At 41.6% G+C, this 20,272-nt stretch overlaps 1 protein-coding gene across 3 annotated transcripts in view; it reads left to right on the top strand.

The window, feature by feature from the left end:
- The window catches only part of flt1 (fms related receptor tyrosine kinase 1), a 30,468-nt gene that overhangs the window by 2,593 nt on the left and 7,603 nt on the right, over window positions 1-20,272 (top strand). For 2 of the 3 annotated variants that reach the window (XM_026292045.1, XM_026292046.1), the window contains exons 2-13: window positions 135-231; window positions 576-781; window positions 2,804-2,928; window positions 6,680-6,845; window positions 6,935-7,071; window positions 7,444-7,615; window positions 7,882-7,999; window positions 8,226-8,395; window positions 8,515-8,662; window positions 16,457-16,580; window positions 17,374-17,482; window positions 18,796-19,104. In XM_026292045.1, the coding sequence (XP_026147830.1) occupies window positions 135-231; window positions 576-781; window positions 2,804-2,928; window positions 6,680-6,845; window positions 6,935-7,071; window positions 7,444-7,615; window positions 7,882-7,999; window positions 8,226-8,395; window positions 8,515-8,662; window positions 16,457-16,580; window positions 17,374-17,482; window positions 18,796-19,104 (1,881 nt within the window). Of the gene's footprint in view, window positions 1-134; window positions 232-575; window positions 782-2,803; window positions 2,929-6,679; window positions 6,846-6,934; window positions 7,072-7,443; window positions 7,616-7,881; window positions 8,000-8,225; window positions 8,396-8,514; window positions 8,663-10,554; window positions 12,201-16,456; window positions 16,581-17,373; window positions 17,483-18,795; window positions 19,105-20,272 lie in introns of those variants that run through there. The other variant, XM_026292047.1, reaches the window with a different exon arrangement.

A 20,272-nucleotide genomic window follows, 5' to 3' on the forward strand; every position in this document is an offset into this window, starting at 1 on the left:
TATAAAAATGTCTTAATATCTTCCAACTTATATTCAGTGACCTGATTCCACACATTCCTAAAACATATACTCAGTGACGTGATGTTGGGACACGTCTTGTGTCCTGCGGCTCATCCTCTCGTCTGTCTCTGCAGATAAAGAACAAAAGGGGAAGTACAGTGTCCCTAACCTGGAGGTGAAAACTCGGTCACTGGTCCTGGATGCTGACCAACAGCTACTCCTGAGCTGCAGGTAAGTTTCTCATAGATAGATTAAACTAGGAACTCCCACTTTGAACAACAGGGTGGGATGAGTAAGTTGTGAACATGATTTGGTGACTTTTTGTGTTTTTCCTGATAAGCTCTTAGAGTTTTCTTTGGGTTTGCTGTGGCCATCAGAGTGTAAACATTTTTTCCACTAAGATCTTTATAGCACCCTCATTAGGCCAGCGACTGATAGACACTTTAATGAGTCTTCCTCAACCTCCACACAGTAAAACCATGACCTAAAGGGGCAGAGCTTCTATGATGTAAACTGTGAATCCACAGACAGAATCTGACAAGCTGACTTTAAACTCCCTTGTATCTGTTGACCAGGGGCCGGTGGAAGCTTACATGGGCGTTCCCATCAGGTTTGATGAGAGACCAGGTGCAAGTTAAGGAATTTCGCTGTGGGAGGAAAAACCAGTTGTACTGCAGCCATCTGATGGTTAGCCACAGCCAGGCCCAGCACACTGGCCTGTACCATTGCCGTTACCAGATCCGGCCTAAAAAACAGTCCACTGTTTATGTGTATGTTACAGGTAAGACGCCACTGAACTTTTTTCTTGTCAATTTCTTTTTTGCTCTTTCTCTTATTCATTGAGCAGCAGTGCACTGCCTCACCCCATCGTTCTTATTGTTTATATCTCCAGGTTAAACTGGATGTGGTGGATGCTAAATACAGGCCAATGCCAGAGATCCAATTATATCTAAACACTGTTTGTCCCAGCAACACATCCATCTAGTTGACTCTGGCACAGTTTCACCCCCTTCCTCCCCCAACACTCTTTTGTCAGCCCGAGCCTACCTCCCTGTTGTCTATATTTAAATCCTTTTTTACTTTCGTTTACGTGCAACCTCCAGGCCAGGAATAGCCCAGCTGCTGAAAGGCTCAGGCCTGGGCAAAGTTTCCCAGGGCATCAGCCTTATCTGCTCTGCTCAGCCTTGCTCAAAGCATCCTGTGCTTGGGGAAGGAGGGGAAGGGCTCGAAGGGGCTTTGCTGGGAGTGGATGTTGCTGTGTCTCTACAAGGTGGCGGCAGGGAGGTGTGTGTGGAAGTCTGTGTTTGTGTGTGTATGAGGAGTTGCGAAGGATAATACGAAGGCCAGTAGCTCGGTGGTATCCAGGAGCAGAGGAGGCACGATGTCTGCCCAACTGGGCCCTTCCTGTGTTAGAGGGTGTCACTGTTTGTGCAGCATCAAGCTGGGCTGGACGGGGCATGCTCCTGTTGGGCCTACAGGAGCTTTGAGGGCCATCAATCGCTCAGGTCACCATGTCCATTAAGCAGCAGACGTGGCCTGCAGCTTTGCTTGGACATTGCCTTCCTCTGTGAGTCCTCTATTAGGAATCAAAGCAAGAGAAGGAAACCCTCGGTCCACCAGTCCTTGGGGTACTTTTGTTCGAATGTTCAGAGATTTGCTTTCCTTGAATAACACCCTACCCCAACAAACAATACAGTGAGCAACACCCACACCTTTGAATGGCACAGAGCTGTCACAGTAGTCGAGCCGGGAGGAGAAAGCACAGAGAGGTTGTTTGATTACTTCTAAACAATCTGTGTGTTTATTGTTGACAACAGGCAGTCATTTGCTGAATGGGTATACAGTGAATGGGTGTGGAGGACAGTGTATGTTTAGGAGTGTGTGTCTGTTTATTTTTGTGTGTTGTTGAGATTGATACTTGGAAGTGTATGTTTGTTTGGGTGTTTGTACCTATAAGCAAATAATTGTTTTCTTTCCTTTCTATGTGTACATGAAATTAAAGGGTCAGTTCACAGAGAGTGGTTAAAACAACTCATTTCATCACTTAGTTATTTTCACAGATGATGAAAGGCTGCTCATTGAAATCGTATTTTGCCTCTGTTGCCATATTTTATCTCTGTTTCCATTATACAGTCTGAATCACATTCACACGTCTTGCAGGCTGGGTTCAGGCCTGCATGTTGGTGCAGGTTATTGGACCTGTATGCAGCATGAAAGGAATACCCGCAGACAGCCTTCGAGGCTAAAAAAAGAAACCATTCATCTTGTTATTTGGTTGAAAACTTTTTTTAATGCACTGTTAATATTATCCTGAAATGTCAGTCCAAGATAATGTAGCAAAGCACAGGGCTCTGCATGGTGAAGATGCCTTTACTTCACTGTTATCTAACTATGCAGAATCCATTAATTAACCTGCCTCCAAGTCCGATATAACAAAGCTGAATGGAAGTTTGTTGCTCACAGCAGCCTCCCCCTCTTTGTGGATTATCCACAGTAATGACTGATCAACCATGTCGGTCCGTTTTTGAGTAAATATGTCAGACACTCTCTTACAGCTTCTAGTATTTTCTTCTTATCTACCACTTTAAGGTTCAAACTGATAGGTGTAATAACCTGCAGATGGCAATGCATACAGTATATCTGCTACAGCATCAATGGCTATGAGAAAATATTCTTTTGTAATTTATGTGAACGGACCATGGTTGTATAATATCAATTATGTGATATTGATTTGCAAGAAATAAAGTCTTTGTTTATGCATTTATTTTACATGTGTGTCCTGACTGTAGTGTTTGGGTTTCAGACAGCCAGCAGCCATTTGTGGGTCATCCAGGTATGAGCCCGGATGTTTTGTACCTGAAGGAGAAGCAGCCGCTGGTCATCCCCTGCAGGGTCACCAACCCCAATATCACCACCACACTGGTAAAGGTCAGTACAAGCAAAATCTCTCAAATGACAAGTGGCGTTCATGAATGCCCTTTAATCCATGCTTAGATGATCTTTACATGTAGTTAAATGCATCTAATCCACTCACGTCACCCCTGATCTTCACACATACACTTTCTCACTTCATCACTTGTCCCAGTTTTTTCCACCAGTCCTCACAATTCACCATCCAATTTTTTTTCTCCTTCTCCAGATCATTCACCACATTGTTCTTATCTTGGCAAACATTACAGTGTAGCATGTGTGTCCATTTGTTTGTGTCTGTCTGCGGATATGTGTGAAAGTGTGTGCGGATATGTTTGTGAGTGTTGGGGCTTGAGTGCTAAGAGAAGCATTACTATGTCCAAAGAGGAGCCTTTAGAGTGCTCGCAGACCTCTGTGTCTTTCTGTGTGTGCATATGTTAACATATCAGTGTATTTGCCTGCAAATTAAAAGACATTACGCCTGTTGAAGTATCCAAGGAAACCTTCCAGTAAAAAATGCTACTTACTTTATAATTAAGTGGCGCCCACGGTGTCCTGTTGGCATTGTTTTTACCTCTGGAGACAGGACATGAGGTCTGCAGTGCCCTGTTGGCACCCACCCAGCACCACATCCCAGGTCTCACCCTCCATCTCTTGTAGTACAAATCTTGGCTGCCAGCTCCTCCAACTGATGCTTTAAACAGCTGTTTCGCCTGGTGGAGGAAGCAGAAGTGGTCCCAGCACATCAAAGTATACTGCATTATCTCTAATCAGGAAAGTTGACCATTAATATGACAGTTTGTGCGTCACAGCAGGAAACTAATTGTGGTGTATCTACAATAGGGTAGTTATAAAACATGCAGAAAACTCTGGACTAGAGAATCCAATTGAAGAATAATAAGTACATGTGTAAAAAAATTTTTTTGCTTATTTATCCATGTAATTTTTTATCAGATGCACAAAACATAAAGAAAGAATAAAGTGAGAAATGTCCTATATTCCATTATGTAACTCAACCCATCTTAATTTGATGATACAACCTACCTATAGCTAAGTGATCTCGATTTTTGTTCCATAGAGCCCAACTTTTAGGATGGCTAAAACACAAGAAGTAAACAAAAGAGAAAACTGAAATTCTCAAGAATTGAGATCAGGAAAATCTAAATGAATCAGACAAACCAGGTTGTGTATCCATTAGATAATCGAGCAATCGAATCCTATAACTATCACAGCTAGACATCAGCATGCACATGTGCTTTTGTCATGCTTGCATCTCCTTGCAAATGCCTAGACCCGCTAAGGTAATTATTCTAAAAATAGCTATCTTCCCTCATCTCCCTCTCCCTGCTCCCTGTGCTAGCTGGTCTAAACCAGGAATCCACTCACTGTCACAGCCTCTGGAGTGTTTTTTTCCTGGACGGATTTTACACTCTGCCTGGCTCTCTAACACGACCCTTGTCAGCGGGAACAATACCCAGGAGGCTCTTTTCCACTGCTGTAGCAGTGAAAGTGGCCAGTAGGTCCCTGAAGTCCAGGATGACAGGGTCAACCAGGGGTTCTAGTCCAAACGTCTATATCCTGTAGTAACAGGATGCAAAGAGATGGACTGGAGTCACGTTTCTCATATCCCAACTCCTTCACTCCTCCCTCTGTCTCCCTACCTCCACCACTGCTTTCATGTTCAACTTGTACGGTTAGAGGACTGGGGTACACAGAGGACATCCAAATGGGGCAACAGTGAGGTCAGGAGGAGGAAAGAGTGGGAAGCATCTACTTTACAGGACTAAGAGGACAGGAGGAGAGGTGAGAGGGGGGATATCAGCCAGTTCAAACTGGAGTGCAGGAGTGGGGGGAAGTGTGTGTGTAGGTGTGTGTGTATGTGAGAGATGAAAGGGGGGGTCTACCTGTTCCCTTGAGAGTGGGTGGGAGGCTTCCACTTTGTCACATAAATACTAGTAAACATTTCCTTGCTTCCAAACAACACAACAAGGTTACAGTTACACAAGACAGATTATAAAACAACACTGTGAGAATATTCATTTTCACTTGTGACTCGTCTTCCTAGAAATCTGAAATTCATCTATCACTTACAAGAAACAGGAATGAATGCAACAAGATCTGAGGTCCAACCTGCACTAAAGAAAACCTGCAGATACATTTTGTTCAGAAACAAAAGACCTGAGTATGAAAAAACAAAAATAGGTAGATAAAAGAGCAACATCTCCAATTTGTTCCAAGCCATTTTATATTTTATATCTTTAGCATATCTCGCTAAAGATGAACTTACTTATGATAAAAAATGTAAAAAGGGAGACTCCATAAAGATTTAATCAGGGTTTTAGACTTGACACTTGACCTCGATTCAAAACAACGCAGTCTTGAGATTGTCTTCGATAGTGACTTAAAAATTTAACTTAAAACTAAAAAAAAACACAGTTTAAGTTTTTAAGAGGAAATCCAAAAATCATGAGAAAAAATAAAAGCGTAACAGGCAGTCCTTACATGCTCATACACTTGTGTGTGTTTTTATTAAGCCTCTGACTGTATGTAAAAAGGCAAAACAATTTTAAGAAGGAAAACGCTCACAGATCTCAAAGATGCAGCTGACTTGTGTTATGATGAAAACTTGCTACACAGGTCAGGGGACTTGATCCAGTCTTTGGAATTTTTATTAAAAAAGAAACCAAAAGCTCTGGATGCCTAACATGTGCATGTCTTGACACTTACAGGTGCACAGCATAAACTTTGAGGACACACAAGAAGCAGAACTGCCAAATATAGAAAGCAGTCAAACTAGAAGAAGTACTGGCAGACATATGATGTTTACTCTCTAGTACTATTAATCTCCAAAAACACTGGATCCTACTATTAACATAATGTCATTACAGTTTGCCTGCTAGTGCACTAAACCCTTTTGTCCTAATAAGATTTCTTAAAACCAATTAGCTATGAGGAATCTTAAAATGAGATCAAATTATTTACAATAGGATTAGTGCCATCGTTTTTCTTCCATAAGCTGAAAGTCGAACATGCTAATGTTTTATCCAAACGGCTTCCTGGTGCCATGAGTCTAGCCGTCACAGTGGCAATCATGGGGTCCACCACTTTGGTTGTTCCTATAGCAGCTGTTTTTGGTTTTGAAATAATAAAACTCACCAGATAGTGAACATTTCAATTTATACAATACTTTTATTTATGACCTAATACCAAAAATTAGTGACATTCCCATGGTCATTCAGTTCGCTTTGCATTTATTGCTGATTAACCAATGCTATCATGTTCAGCTTGCTATAACACTGAGATTTTAGCATACATGGGTCATGTTTATTTATAATAAACTCTGAAAATATCATATATCATATTGATTTTAGAGGCAGGAGATGTATGATATATGCTTATAGTGTAGAGGACATATAATTGACATTTGTACTGCACTGAAATGGATTTAAGTCACCTGAAGCACTGTTTTTAACAGTGAGATAAATGTGGCAGGTTCAATAATAATTCCTCTGAGATGATATATATGTCTGTTGTTTCTAAATAACATTACACAATTAAGGTAAATTTCATCCTATGTTTCAGCAGCATGTGGCTACATTTCTTACCTTTTATGGATAAAAGTTGAAAATTAGTCACTGTGATACTTTTATAGCTCTTACTCTGCTATTTCCTAATCTGCCCGCTTGTACATGAGATTTCAGAAGTACTCAGTTCTCTTGTGGTAGGCGATAGTGAATCATTTTATGGGTGTTGTCTTCTCCACTCACAGTTCCCTAACCAAAGCCTGAGGCCAGACCAGAGGAACATCATTTGGAACAGCAAGCAGGGCTTCACCATCCGAACTCCCACCTTCTATTACATCGGCCTCTTCTTCTGTCAGACCGTCACTGATGGTGTCACACACAAGTCCCATAAATACTTTGTACACAGACCAGGTCAGTTTGCAGCAGGTACATAAATCACATAGTGGTTTCTCAGCAAAAACCCCTGATCCTCTCTGACCTCGTCTGTCTTTTCCCCCCAGTGAGTAACATCATAGACGTGTATCTGAACAGCAGTGGACCTGTGCAGGCCCTGAAAGGAGAGAGACTGGCGCTGAACTGCACTGCCACTGGGGAGTTGAACACCAGAGTGAACATCACATGGGACTACCCTGGAAAGGTCAGAGTACATCAAAGTCCATAGAGGCTTTGTGTGAATCAGAGAAGCACAGGGCATCAGGATATTACAACATATCTCTTTTCTTGTTGTGATCAGAAATACTGCAAAGGTTCCTTTAAGCAACAGCCAACCTCATTGTAATAGAAATGTAGAAGTAGACTTAAGAAAAAGATTCTAAAAGTGTTTTTCCTCTAAAAGTATATTTGAGTTAAGCAAAGCTTGAACTCAGGGTGAGAGTTAAGGTCGGACTTTAATTAGCTCACTTCAGTTTTTTGATGTCGTTCTCACACATTGTTCACAGAGTAAATTTCAAGGACACATGGGTGAACGTCTAGTGTTAATTCTCAGGCTCTTCTCCCTTTTACCCTCAAGAGTAACAACAGTGGCTCCATTTCCAAGAGGCTTGTGAAACACCGAACGCACATGTTGTTCTACAGTATTCTGACTATCCCCAAGCTCCAGCGTTTAGACCGAGGCCTCTACACATGTCGTGTCACCAGTGGTGAAAAGACCAAACAACAGAAAGTCACTGTTACTGTCTATGGTGAGTCTCTTCCTCTAAAACTCCCTGATGCGGATCATTTGACCGCAGAAATAGAAAAAGGTCAATCATTTGTATTTCCATGACTAAGCCAAGTTTCATTTTGAGATTTTCTTTATATTTTGTCATTACATCTTATGTTCTCTGACTCTGAATCACTGGTCATGAATTAATGACAAAAAAATGATCAAGCTTTTCCATTCTCTTTTGTAATCTTGCACTAATGAAAGAATGTTTTTTTTTTTTTTGTTTGTTTTTTTCAATTTTAGACCGGCCATTTCTCCGTCTGAAGCCCAGACACGGATCTGTGATGGAGGCACAGGCGGGACAGAAATCTTACCGAATCTCTCTCAAACTAAAAGCCTTTCCCGCCCCAGAAGTCATCTGGTAAGAAATGCCTGTGTCTCTGAAAGCAGATCTTGTTTAAGCTTAGAGTCAGACTCTGGCATACTTTCTTAGCACCCTTTCCTGGGAGAAGCCCTAAAATTATGTTTGTTTTAGAAACAAGCCATTGCTCATCATATTTTGTTATCAACATTATTAATTCTCTGATTTTGTAATTTAAAGTGATTTTTTTCCTTAAAACTTTGCTCAGAAGTCTTATTTCTGGCAGGTTGAAAGACGGCATGGTGGCAGCAGAGCAGTGCTCCCGATACCACATGGATGGGCATTCCCTGGTGATCCGAGATGTTGCAGAGGAGGATGCTGGGAAGTACACCGTCCTTGTACGAATCAAGGAACATGGACTCTACCAAAATCTCACACTCACACTTGTGGTCAAAGGTCAGTGACCAGGACTCCATTTTTCACCCAATACTAAACTCTGACAGTCCTTCCCCTTTGGTCATTAATCTTTGTTCTTGTATCTTTCTGTGTGTTGGTGCGGGCTTTCTGTTTGACAGTGAGTCCACAAATAGGAGAGAAAGTGGTGTCGCTGCAGGACCCGGGCTCTGTGCCACGAGGGAGCAGACAAACTCTGCACTGCACATCCCACGGAGTCCCACCTCCACACATCCAATGGCTCTGGCATCCTTGCCCACCCAAAGACCTGTAAGTAGACCAAAAGATGCAGAGGCTGCAATATAGTGTGCAGATTTGCCTCTATGGCAAATACGATAGTAATGAATAGTAAATGTCATAACTCAGTACACTGAGACAAATTCAACTGTAACCTGCAAAAACAACAAAGATGTGCTGAGTGAAGGAAAAACTTTTATTGGGTTATTTGTTGGTATTTGTTTAGACTTTGTATTTTAAACATACTTTGGCTGCTCTAATAATAATATAAATGCTAGAATATTACAGACACCTTAAAGATGTCTTGTTTGTTTTATGTTTTGTGTATGTGTGTGTGTGTGTGTGTGTGTGTGTGCGTGAGAATGTGTGTGTGTGTGTGTGTGTGTGTGTGTGTGTGTGTGTGTGTGTGTGTGTGTGTGTGAATGTGTGTGATTTTTGAAAAACGAGACATGTTTTGTCTATTTCAGCATGTGTTCAGACAGTGTTTCCTTCTTGTAACCAGAACAGATGCCTTTGGGGGCCTTTCATGTGCGAGAATGTGTGAAAATGTGTGTGCACCCACTTGTGTGTGTGTGTGTATATGTGTTTCATCATGTCTGTTTGTGTGTTTGCTTGTGCAACTCTTTCCCCATTATGCTTGTTGTCTTAGAGTCCATGTGTCTTTATGTCCCTATATGTCTAAGTGCATTCAAATATAGTGTATGTGTGTATGTGTGTGTGTGTGTGTGTACATTCACAGACACAGTACACAGTGTATCTCAGACTTGAAAGGACAGAGAAAAAACACACTTCAATGGAGCCCAGTTCCGTGCTCTCAGTCACGATTTGTTGGTTTCCAAATCAAAAGCTATGATTTAATGAATTTCCTGTCCAGGACGCAGGGTGAGAGGCATGTTTATTATTGTGATTGCACACTGCATCCTGTGATGCTTTTTCTTATATCTGACACACACACTATATATAAAGTTCTCATGAGAAATGGCCCAACCCAGTGATGCAGAGGGATAGCCATTTAATCAAATCACACACATACAAACACACATGAGTGCTCAAGCGGACACTTGGCAGAAGCATTGACTGAGTTGTTCTTGGAGGCCAGACACTTATTGTGTTGCTTATGACCAAGTCAGAAAGGTTAAGTGTTACCTGAGAGCACCACAGAATATTCTGCTCCCCCTCTGAGACACACTGACATCAACAGTGTACTTGACCCCTGACCCTGGCACTCTCACATGGCGCCGTGCTGAGGTGCCTCCTGTGTGATTTCATTCATGTCTCTGCCAAATGTAATCTACATAATGTAGATGAACATGTTGACCAGATGGCACTTGAACTGGACACCTAGAACATCTGCTGTACATTTAGATTTGATCACTATTCACTATTGTTTCAATTTTAGCTCTCATTACTGTATTCTAGTGTATATGTACAATATGAATGAGAGCAGATTTGATCTTGTTTCGTCAGGAAAATAGTCTCATGCAATCTGGAAAAGATACTGAAAACCACCCAATTCATTCACACAGTAACTTCAGTAATTACTATAAATTTAGATATACATTTTTTCCTGATTGGGCTGTAAGAGACATTTCAGTCAATTTTAATTTCATTTCAGTTCATAAGTAATTTTAAAAGCTCTACTACAAACAACAGCCGGTTATTTCCAAAAAAGTAACAAACATTTTAACACAGCACAGTTTCCTGCAGGCTGAGAACAGTTTATTGCATCTAGCCTTTCATAGTTAAAAGAATATTTGCATATGCATTTTATAGCAGATTACTTCTGGTCCCTGGTAACATTTACTTTAGCTTGCAGCACTTATGGTCCTTTGTAAAGCTCTGTTCTGGTTCTGCTTCCGTGTCTGTACTGTGTTTCATTAGACCAGTTTTTGGCTGGATCCTCACTAGGCCCTTGTTCTTTGCAGCCCGGCTGCGCAACGAGTCTGACGCCGTGCTGGAGGAGACCCAGGAACAGTGGACCAGGTTGGGCCAGGCTGATGGGGGCTTCACGCCTGGGTCCTGGGTCCACTCCTGGGTCTGGCCCTGGGAACCACAGCGCTCTTATCTGGCCTGGGCAGGAGGCGCACTGGGCTTCCTGTGCAAAAATCAGAGCGCTTTTCCTCTCGTTGTTTGGCTTCCTCTCCGACGCGAGACGCTTCCCAGCAGCGTGATTGTCCCTTCGTCTTCAAACGTGGCACAGTCCGCTTCCTCAAGAGCTTGATCTATTCTTGAGAGCCCCCCACACCCTTCCCCCACACATACCTCTCCAGCCCCTTCCCTCACCAGCTCTGCCCTCCACCCCAACCCATCATCCTCCACCTTTACAGAACAACTCCCCATCGCCTTCCACCCTGGAGCCCACCCCCTCCACTTCAACCATCTCCACATACTCATCAGTGCTTCTGCACAGCAGCCAGAACCCTCAGTGACATTAGCAGTGATCCTAAGTGACGACGATGTACTTACTAAACAGGTGTGGAAAGGGACTTGGAACACTGCTGAGCAGTGAAGACCAGGAGGCACGGGAAACAGGCGGAAAATAAGCCACAACATTAAGGATACAAGGACACCTTCTTTACTGATTATTTATTTATTTCCTTCATTTTCCCAGTTTCAGTCCTCTTCCTGCACCCAGCCATCCTGTAGTTGTTTATGCTTATTACATTTCACAGACGTTTTGAGCCAAAAGAAGTGCAATTCCATCCATCCACCAGCCACATTCCAGGAGCTGCTTTGCTTGTTTTTGTGTCCTAGAGTGGTACTATAATGGGTGCATGAACCGTGCCTGTCCCAAGCTCTGATCTGATTCTGACATCTCCAAAAGCTGTGAGTTTCTGTTGCGATTTTTAGCCACCGATAGAGGGTCAAAAGTGCTCACCATGGACGGGCAAAACAAGACAGAGGAAAAGCTTTGTGTTGTTGACTATGGCATGCCTACAGTTCTCTGTTAAAAGACTCAAGGTCAGCAGACGCCTACCATGTAGGAAGTCTCGACAGACCAGAGGATTCCCTCTGTCATATTATGTCATTGTATCATCCATGTCAAAATGTCTTCACTTTGTTTGTCAAATAATGTCAGTATAACAGCCCTGTTGTCTTTATATTGAAAGCTAATTGAAATTTAAATGTATGTGTGATACTACAAGCCACTGTAAGAGAATGAGTGTTTTAGCAAAGTCCATTCTGTGTGTGTGTATGTGTGCAAAGTAAGTGTGAGAATGTGCATGCTTGAATCTGTGTGTGTGCATGTTTATATGTGTGTGTGTTTGACTGTCTGTGTGTCTGTTTCTGTGTGTCTGTTTGTGTGAATGTGTGTGTGTGTGTGTGTGTGTGTGTGTGTGTGTCCGATTCTACGGGTGTCATGGGTGTCTCCCAATGTGATTCATTCCTTGTATACAGATGTTTTGAGTAATATATGAATCTAATATTTAATAATTTTATACAACTAACTTACATATGATGAATGACAATATTTGCCAACTTGTTATGAATCTGTTAAGGTGTATTGAAGTGTTATATCAGTTGTGCGTGTTTTTCAATTAAACTTTACTTATATTTGTGTACTAGTTTATATGGCTGTGTGGTTATTTTGGGGTTGAGACAGGAACACACAGGGACACTGTACAAGTGTATTTTAGGCAGCAAAGCAGGACAGGAAGAAAAGAGAGGAGATGACCCTTTATACACGAGTTGGACCAGTTCATTCATATTTCCAGTCAGCTACTCACCCTGTTGGCAGGCACACACTGTGTGAATGAGGTTGTGTGACTGCATGTGTGTGATTGTGTTCATTTTCTGTTTCTAACCACATTTTTGTCCACATATCTATCTTACTAATCATGTGTGTGATTGTGAGTGTTACTCTGATAGAAAAAGCTTTTCCTGGAAAGGTTCTGGAGTTAGGTAGTGTAAATCTGTGCCCGTGTGACAGTGTGCCTGTGTATGCATTTGAGCAGCATGTGTGTGTGAGTGTATGTGTGAGTGTATCCAGCTCAAAGTGTCATGCACAGGGTGGGTCGCATCTGGGTAGATGCCCAGAGGAAGAGCAATCAAGGGGCAGAGAGGAAACAAGGAGGAACCTAGACCAGAAGGGTGACGGCAAGGATACAGAGACAGAAACAGTGACATGTCCATAAACAGGCAGAAGATCGCAAAGTGACCACACGTTCACAAATGGCTGAGGCCTAAATAATGAACATTTATTCTTTTGATCACGAGATGTTTCCATTATTCTGCTCATAAATCAGTTATATGGAGAGACACGTACTTTATTTTCAATATTTAAATTTTATGGTACTTTAAACTTCTATTCAACTTCATTTCAGAGGGAAATGTTGCACCAGCACCTATGAAGCTCATAGATTGACGGGTCTTTCAGTATGAAAGATTGAAAATAAGCCTTTTTGTTCTTACTTTAGTTACATGCTCAACCATTTCTTAGTCAGATGCAGCAGCTAACTTGTTGAAACCTTTCTGAAATCTTAATCCAATCTGTGACTGCCAGGTCTCAGATGCTGGAGCTAATGTTGCATATTTTTACCAGAGTGGTACCAATTTTATCATCTAACGGTTGGCAAGAAACATACAGGTTATTTCTCAAAATGTCTAACTATTCTATTAAAGGGAAAGTGTTTTTTTCCATAAGGTAAGAACAACTAAGTTTCTTTTTCTAAAATAGGCAACCTGTGTTTTAACTTAGCTAGATAGTTGTTTAATACAAATAATGAATAATAAATAATAAAAAGTTGCTTAATAGATTAGTATTAAATGACTGATGACAAGGCCAACCATTGAGTTTATGACATGTACTGTTATAATATTTTGGGGTTTTGGACTGTTTGATTGAACAAATCAAAATATTTTAAAGTCACATTTATTGTGATGGGCATTTTCCAAAATTAAAGCTTGTAGGCCATTTGAAACCCACCACTATTTTGCACAAGCTTCACTCTCTAAGTTGTACTTGGGCAGTACTGAAGAGACCTGTGTCTACAGCCACCTGTGGTTCCCACTTCCAGTGGAATATAGATTCTGGTGATATCATAAAATCCATTATCCATTTTTCCTCCTCTTGTTCCTGGAGCACAGCCTGGGTGCACTGCTTTGGACAAAATGCTGCTAAGGTGCTTCTCAGATCTCAGCTGTGACAAATAGCATCATGCTGGCCAACATGTCGTCCAAGTTGATTCTGCAGCAAGATACTACCTACCCTTTGACCTTCTGGCAAAGATCAGTTAGGTTGCGATATTGGTGTGGATCAAAGTTTAGCAGATGATGATTCATTGGAACATATGACTGAAACTCTTCTCCACCCCTGAGGCCATTAAAATAGAGTCCCAAGGCCTGTTCAGACTGGTGATCAATGAGATCCAGTCGTGTTGGAGGAACAGAGAAGATTAAACTTCACTTGCTGGCAGAACTGCTGGGACCCTAACTACAGGCAGCAATGCTTTGGATTGGATTGTCTGTTCCTGGGCCAACCCAGCAAGGTGGGAGGTGGGGTGTATACTTTTGTCAATGCGTTTTGAAATTAAACATAACATTTGACTCAAGGGCCTTTAACAGGCAGTCTGTCCTTGTGTCTGCTGAGTCAGCTGTAACTGTTTCACATACATTGCCCGCATCTTTCAGGCCGATCGTCTGGGACCCTGTGGGGCTCGGGCACCCTCAGATCCAATACTATGGCTTGCTACTCATTTGTGTGGATGCACCCCTGGAGAAAGGGTATGAAAGAGTTTTTCTTCTTGGACAACCTGCTGTTCTTGTGTTCAATCCAGGGAAACGGCCACACAGTGGACTAAGGAGACACATGTGTACCCTGAGCTTCACGATAAATTAGACGAAAAGCTCTCCCTGTCCCTCTCAATTCATTGTTTACCTTAGGGTGGAAATGGATTCAGTCAAAGTGAGAACTCTGCTCTTTCAGGAGAAAGTAGATCATCACTCCTGTGTCATGTGATGGTGGTTGTTGGGCATGATGTCAGCAGGTCATGCGGTGGTTCCCCTCAGTTTCCATCACAAGAGATGGAGTCAGACAACAGGACAACAGCAGCGTAAATACATCAGCATGAAGGACTGTGCTCAGTCTGGGACATCAGGATAGTCAGGTGGCTTCTATGCTTGGTACACACTCCCCTAGCTCTATCAACGTGGTGTGTATCCACAGAGAGTTGAACACAGTGGCCAGTGTCATGTTGAGATGGGGAGACTGGTCTGGCCATCTTGACCTGGTTGAACAGATTTGGAGCAGGTTCAGAAGGACTCAGTTAGATCTGTGTGGCGACTCTACTTGTGTACTGTGGTTCTCCATGAGCTCATGACATAATCTCCCTCTGGAAGCGATTCTGGACTGTTTGCACATCACCCATGGCCCGGGATGCTACCATGGACTCTTCCACCAGGTCATTTGATCCCCTAGTTTCTGGACTATGTTCAGGAGGCGTGTCCTCCAGTGGTTTTGATAGGTCCAGGATGTACTAGTGCTTCTTGTTTTCCATGCCTACAGCAACTGTCAAGCCACTCAAAGGAGCTCTTGACACACTGTCCCAAACAACATGGCCTATTCAGAATTATCCGATGATAGTCCAGGGTCTGAGGGCCTGACCTATGTATGGATGTAGGTGGAAGACGTTTGCTCTATGGCTTTATAGTATTACCTCAGCAGTAGGGGAGTGTTTCCATGGGGGTATGGGTTGGTCTTGTGCTTATGGATACTGGAGTTTAAACGGATGTGTGTTCACAAACATCTGCAGCTTGTTTTTGTAATACAGCCAATCACATACTGTGTTTTTGGCATGTGTTCTGTATGTTTTTTGGGCTGTTTTTGTGGCCCCCTACTTTATCAGACCTAAACTAACAGAGTATGATGATTTTTGATCTAGACCAGGTCTGATTGGTTGTAGGTTTAAAAAGAGCTGTCAAATCATTTTAGTGTTTTCACAAATACAATAAAAGTTTCACAAAATTAAAAGTCGGTTTCAAACATTAAAGCTTTACCTTTCACAACAATAAGTAGTGCACAAATGGAGAATCGGTTGCTCTGTATTGTAAGTTAAGTTTCCCTTAGCTTTTCTCTAACTGTACATATACTTATCAAAATATCCAAATTGAAATAAAAGATTTTTTTGTTATACATCCCTGATAGATAACTTTCAGATATTTTAATTTGACACAGTATTAATTTAATGAATTAGTTTATAAGAACATTTACATTGCATTTATCTTTCCTGAGGCCATAGTAGATTAGTTGTATTTTAGAACTGCTCTATTAAATTTGAGCACTACCTAGTAATTATTCATTAATTAGTAAATGAAGTGTAATATGCATTTTCATATTCCCTAGTACACTGTGCTCCTCAATCCTTTAACTGGTTAAAGAGGAGCTGTGCATACATACAGCTCCAGTAGTGTGTAATCTTGAGACTTGAGAGAGACATTGACAGGGACAGGAACTGTAGTGTAGTAAATGTGGGATAATGTGCTCAGAATGGAAGGAAGTTGATGCACAGAATGACAATACCACCTCTGCATCCTCCATAGATGAACAATCCAGCATTATATAGTACTCCAAAGATCCACTGCATACACCTGCAAGCACAGGGACAGAGGACGTGATGCTAGTGATAAAAATAGTTTGATGATTTTGTGATACGTGAATGAAAGTGAAGATAACATCAAGCAGTGATGATCAAGGCATTTCCATGGTGTTCGGGGTCTTCCTCCTGCCGTGTACAGCTGAGAAAAGCACACACACACACCTGGAATCAGTGTAAAATGACTTGTGTTGACACAGCTGAGTCCCTGTCCTTCTCCTCCTCCTCCTTCAAGGTGTGTGTGTCCACCATCCTCCCCGCTATGGAGCCCTGTAACAGAGCGACTCTCCGCCACATCCACACACAACCACATCCTGAGTGTTACTCACAGACAGGAAGTTCTTCACGGGAAGGAAAAGGTAGGTGACACACTAAAATACACACTGTGACTGACTGGGGAGCTCTGATTGGTCAGTAGCGGGTTTTGCAGTTACCACAACAGCTTTTGATGGATTAACTCAAAGGTACAAACTAGTTTCTCACGTAAATTGATATTATTAGAAGATTATTTTAATAATATTGTGCAAAAATTCATGTGAACACATGCTGGGTTATGTTTATAACAACAGGGGAGGTTTTATTTAGCTAGAGTAGATTCATTAGTAATCACTAAAGAAATCAGGCTGGATGAATGAGTCTCACCTTTAAACACATTTTTACCTACTGTCCTTCTTTTGCTCTTTTATAACAATTTGTTTCTATTTGCCTTTGAAATGTGTTTTATAGTTTTACTGTGTTGTTTGCTATTGTCATTGTTTAATATGTACCCACTGCACGGTTTTATTTGTATTCATTATAAAGCACTTCGTAAACCATGTTTTCAAAAGGTGCTCTATAAATAAAATTTTTTTATTATTATTATAATTTCCCTTTCTGCCCTCACTCTCCATACGCTAACCTTTCCCACACACAAACTCACGAATACACAGCTATATTAATATTATCGGCAGATTGCATGTTTAGCTGCCCACTGGGTTGGAAGTGGGCAGGAGATTTGGGTCAGAGACCCCTATTGTGTGCTCAAGGGGGATAATGGAAAACATGATTCCTGCCATCAGTGCCAGAGGTAACGAGCCTGGGCGTTTTGGATGTGTGGGTTTCATAGTGTGCTAAGTGCTGGGATGTTCATGCGGATGTTTGTGTTTTCCATAGACTGTGGGAGTCCTGACTGTGGCCGAAGCCTTTGTGTCTGGAGTGTATCGCTGCATTGCCTCCAACTCTGCAGGTGCTGACCAGCTAGACATCCACTTCTACATCACAGGTGATTCCAGATAAGATGAATCATCTCCTCAGATTTACAACTCATTCATCTATTTTTTTTTTTTTTTTTTTTTTTTTTTTTTTTGTACACTTCAGGGGGTTTTTTTCAAACAAGTTACAGTAAAAAAAAAAAAAAAAGAAAGAAATCTATTATATATCACCTTTCCACCCTTCCTTCCTCCCTTTAATTTTTCCTATGTTTTCCTTATGTTTATTTACCCCTAGTGAGTAGTAAAAATATCATAATAGTTGATTAGGATAATCTGTTTTAAAGTTTTGAATTTTATGTTATGTAGTTTATGATTTTTTTTTTCAAACCCATGATTTTTTCTGTGAATGACATGTATAACAGATTTTTCCTGACCATTCAGCTCTGACATAGAGGAAACTGGTTTTGCAGATATTGTATGACACTGGTTACTTTCACATCCCAAGTCATTGTGCATCTTGTGATTTGCCTTATATTTCTTTCTTTTTTCTCAATGAAAATGTGACTGAACTTAATGTCTGTTGCCATAAGAAAACACTGATGTCAACAAAAGCAAAGAGAATACCTTGAATGTTTATTGTATTTTGAAGTCATTTCCCTCTTAGGGAGACAGGAGGCGCAATGCCAGAGACTGAACAGCAGAGAGATATGCTGCAGCCAAGTAAATGCACTGTTGAGGAAAGTGTGTGATGCTCCAGAGTAATAGATCTGGACATACCACACATATTAAATAAATCAACCATTATGTGAAACACCAAGAAGACAAAAACAGTAAACTGTGCATATAATCTATCTTGCAATCCTGTGTGTTTCATGTGGGCGTGCAGGTTAAAGTTTTTCTGGATTTGTGTGCATGAGTGTGCAGTTGTTACTGTGTGAGCAAGAGCGAAACAGGAATCTGGGGCTCTTATCGTTTCACTTCCCCATGCAGTGCACTTCCTTGGACTGGCAGGTCCGCTTTATTTCAGGAGGCCTTGGGGTGTTCAGGAAAGATAAACACTATCTGCCATCAGGAAACTCTCGAGTCATTTCCATGGGAAGTTTCAAATGGCTAAAGTAAATAAAAAGCCTTTTCACTATATTCCACAAGCTGCTTTGACCCACAATGGCCATTCAACATTGTCATCAAAGGTTACTGAAATGGAGGTTTGGTGGACTCAGCTCTTGTCTGTTTTAAGCACTAGGCAGGATCCTGACTCACATGTTGAGAAACTGAGAGGACTTATTTCTAAAACAGGACTTTATTGAGAAGGTTTTGTTCATGTCCCTGTTGACTAACTTTGCTATCAATCCATCAATCTTCATCTCATGTGGGTTTCCCTCAGACGTCCCAGGAGGCTTCAGCATAAACCAGCAGGAGGAACCCAGAGAGGGCGGGGACCTTCATCTCACCTGTGTAGCGAATAAGTACTTGTACACAAAGTTGTCCTGGCAGCGAGTGAACCACACAGAGGACGCCCAATCCCGAAGCCCCGCCCTGAGTGTCCAGCAGCTCACATCAGGGGAGTTCTCCAACTCTCTGGTCCTGTTGCTAAGCAACCTGACAGCCAGAGACTCTGGAGTCTACCGATGCTCCGGCCGCCATGTCGTCACCAGACAGGAAGCACACCTGGACACAGAGGTCAAGGTCACAAGTTAGTATTCCCAAACTTATGATTTACTCTTCATCTTTGAGCTCAACATCAACAGTCCCAAGGGACCTCACTTCAAAATAAATGTGACCTTCTTACAAGACTGTTATAATCTGCAATAGATCAAGCAGGTATGGCTTCTCCGCACAAAACATAAGCATCTTTCTTGATCTTTTTTAGAACGTTATGTCCATGAAAATGTATTTATATTGAACGTACATACATAAAAATAAAAATAAATTACTCTTTTCTATTTAAAATTCAACATTTAGCATTTAGGTTCTCATTTGCTCAGAAATTTCTACTTCGGTCTTTCCTGACGTATGAGAACTGAAAACGTTTTGAGGAGCTGAAAGAGAAATCTTAATTTTTGGATGAACCCTGGTGATTTTCTGCGTACACCTTGAGTGTGTAGCTGTGCACACATGCATGCACACACATTCATTCAAAACATTTTATATATTTCTAGTAATTAATAACTTTTTTTGCTTCTTTATGTTTTTACATGCATGTATATTGCACATACATACAAAAAAAAAACACCCACACTTTCTCACAGAGGTCCCGCTGCTTGAGAATTGGGTCCCCTCGGCTTCCTGGGGCCCCACCCCGTCTTTGCTCATGCACTCCAGCTCAACACCTCTTTCACGTGGGAAGAACACACAATGGCATTTCCCACAATGCCACATTTACAGGCCCTCACACAGGGCCAGAAGAACAATCAGCCAATCAGACATTGTCAGCCTGCAGCCCCTGGAGACAATCATCAATTGTTGTCCAGGAGGAAGATAGGGGAAACAACAATCAGTCGCCTTGGTTAAGTGGCATTTCTTCATGTCCTTTACTGCAGTTCTTTATGCAATCAGGGCTCAACGTGTCAACTTCCTCCCTTGGGACCCCAACAAGGGAATTACTGGCGAAATAGGGTGACCAAAAAGAGACAAGTGGAGGAATTAAAACCACAGAAAAAGAGAAATACTGTAGAAAAAAGGAAAATATGGGGCTAGAGAGATGAGGGAGCAAGAAGTAATCTCATCTAATTATAGATAATAGAGAATTGTATTGTAATTATAGTGCATGAGAAGGAAATTTAACAAAAAACTGAAACTCATTGTGTGCAGTCATCAGCCACTAACCGAAAGACGCATGATGAAATACTACATTGTTGTTG

This window comes from Mastacembelus armatus, chromosome 20 (genome assembly GCF_900324485.2).
Source record: "Mastacembelus armatus chromosome 20, fMasArm1.2, whole genome shotgun sequence".
In the NCBI taxonomy this organism is placed as follows: Eukaryota; Metazoa; Chordata; class Actinopteri; order Synbranchiformes; family Mastacembelidae; genus Mastacembelus; species Mastacembelus armatus.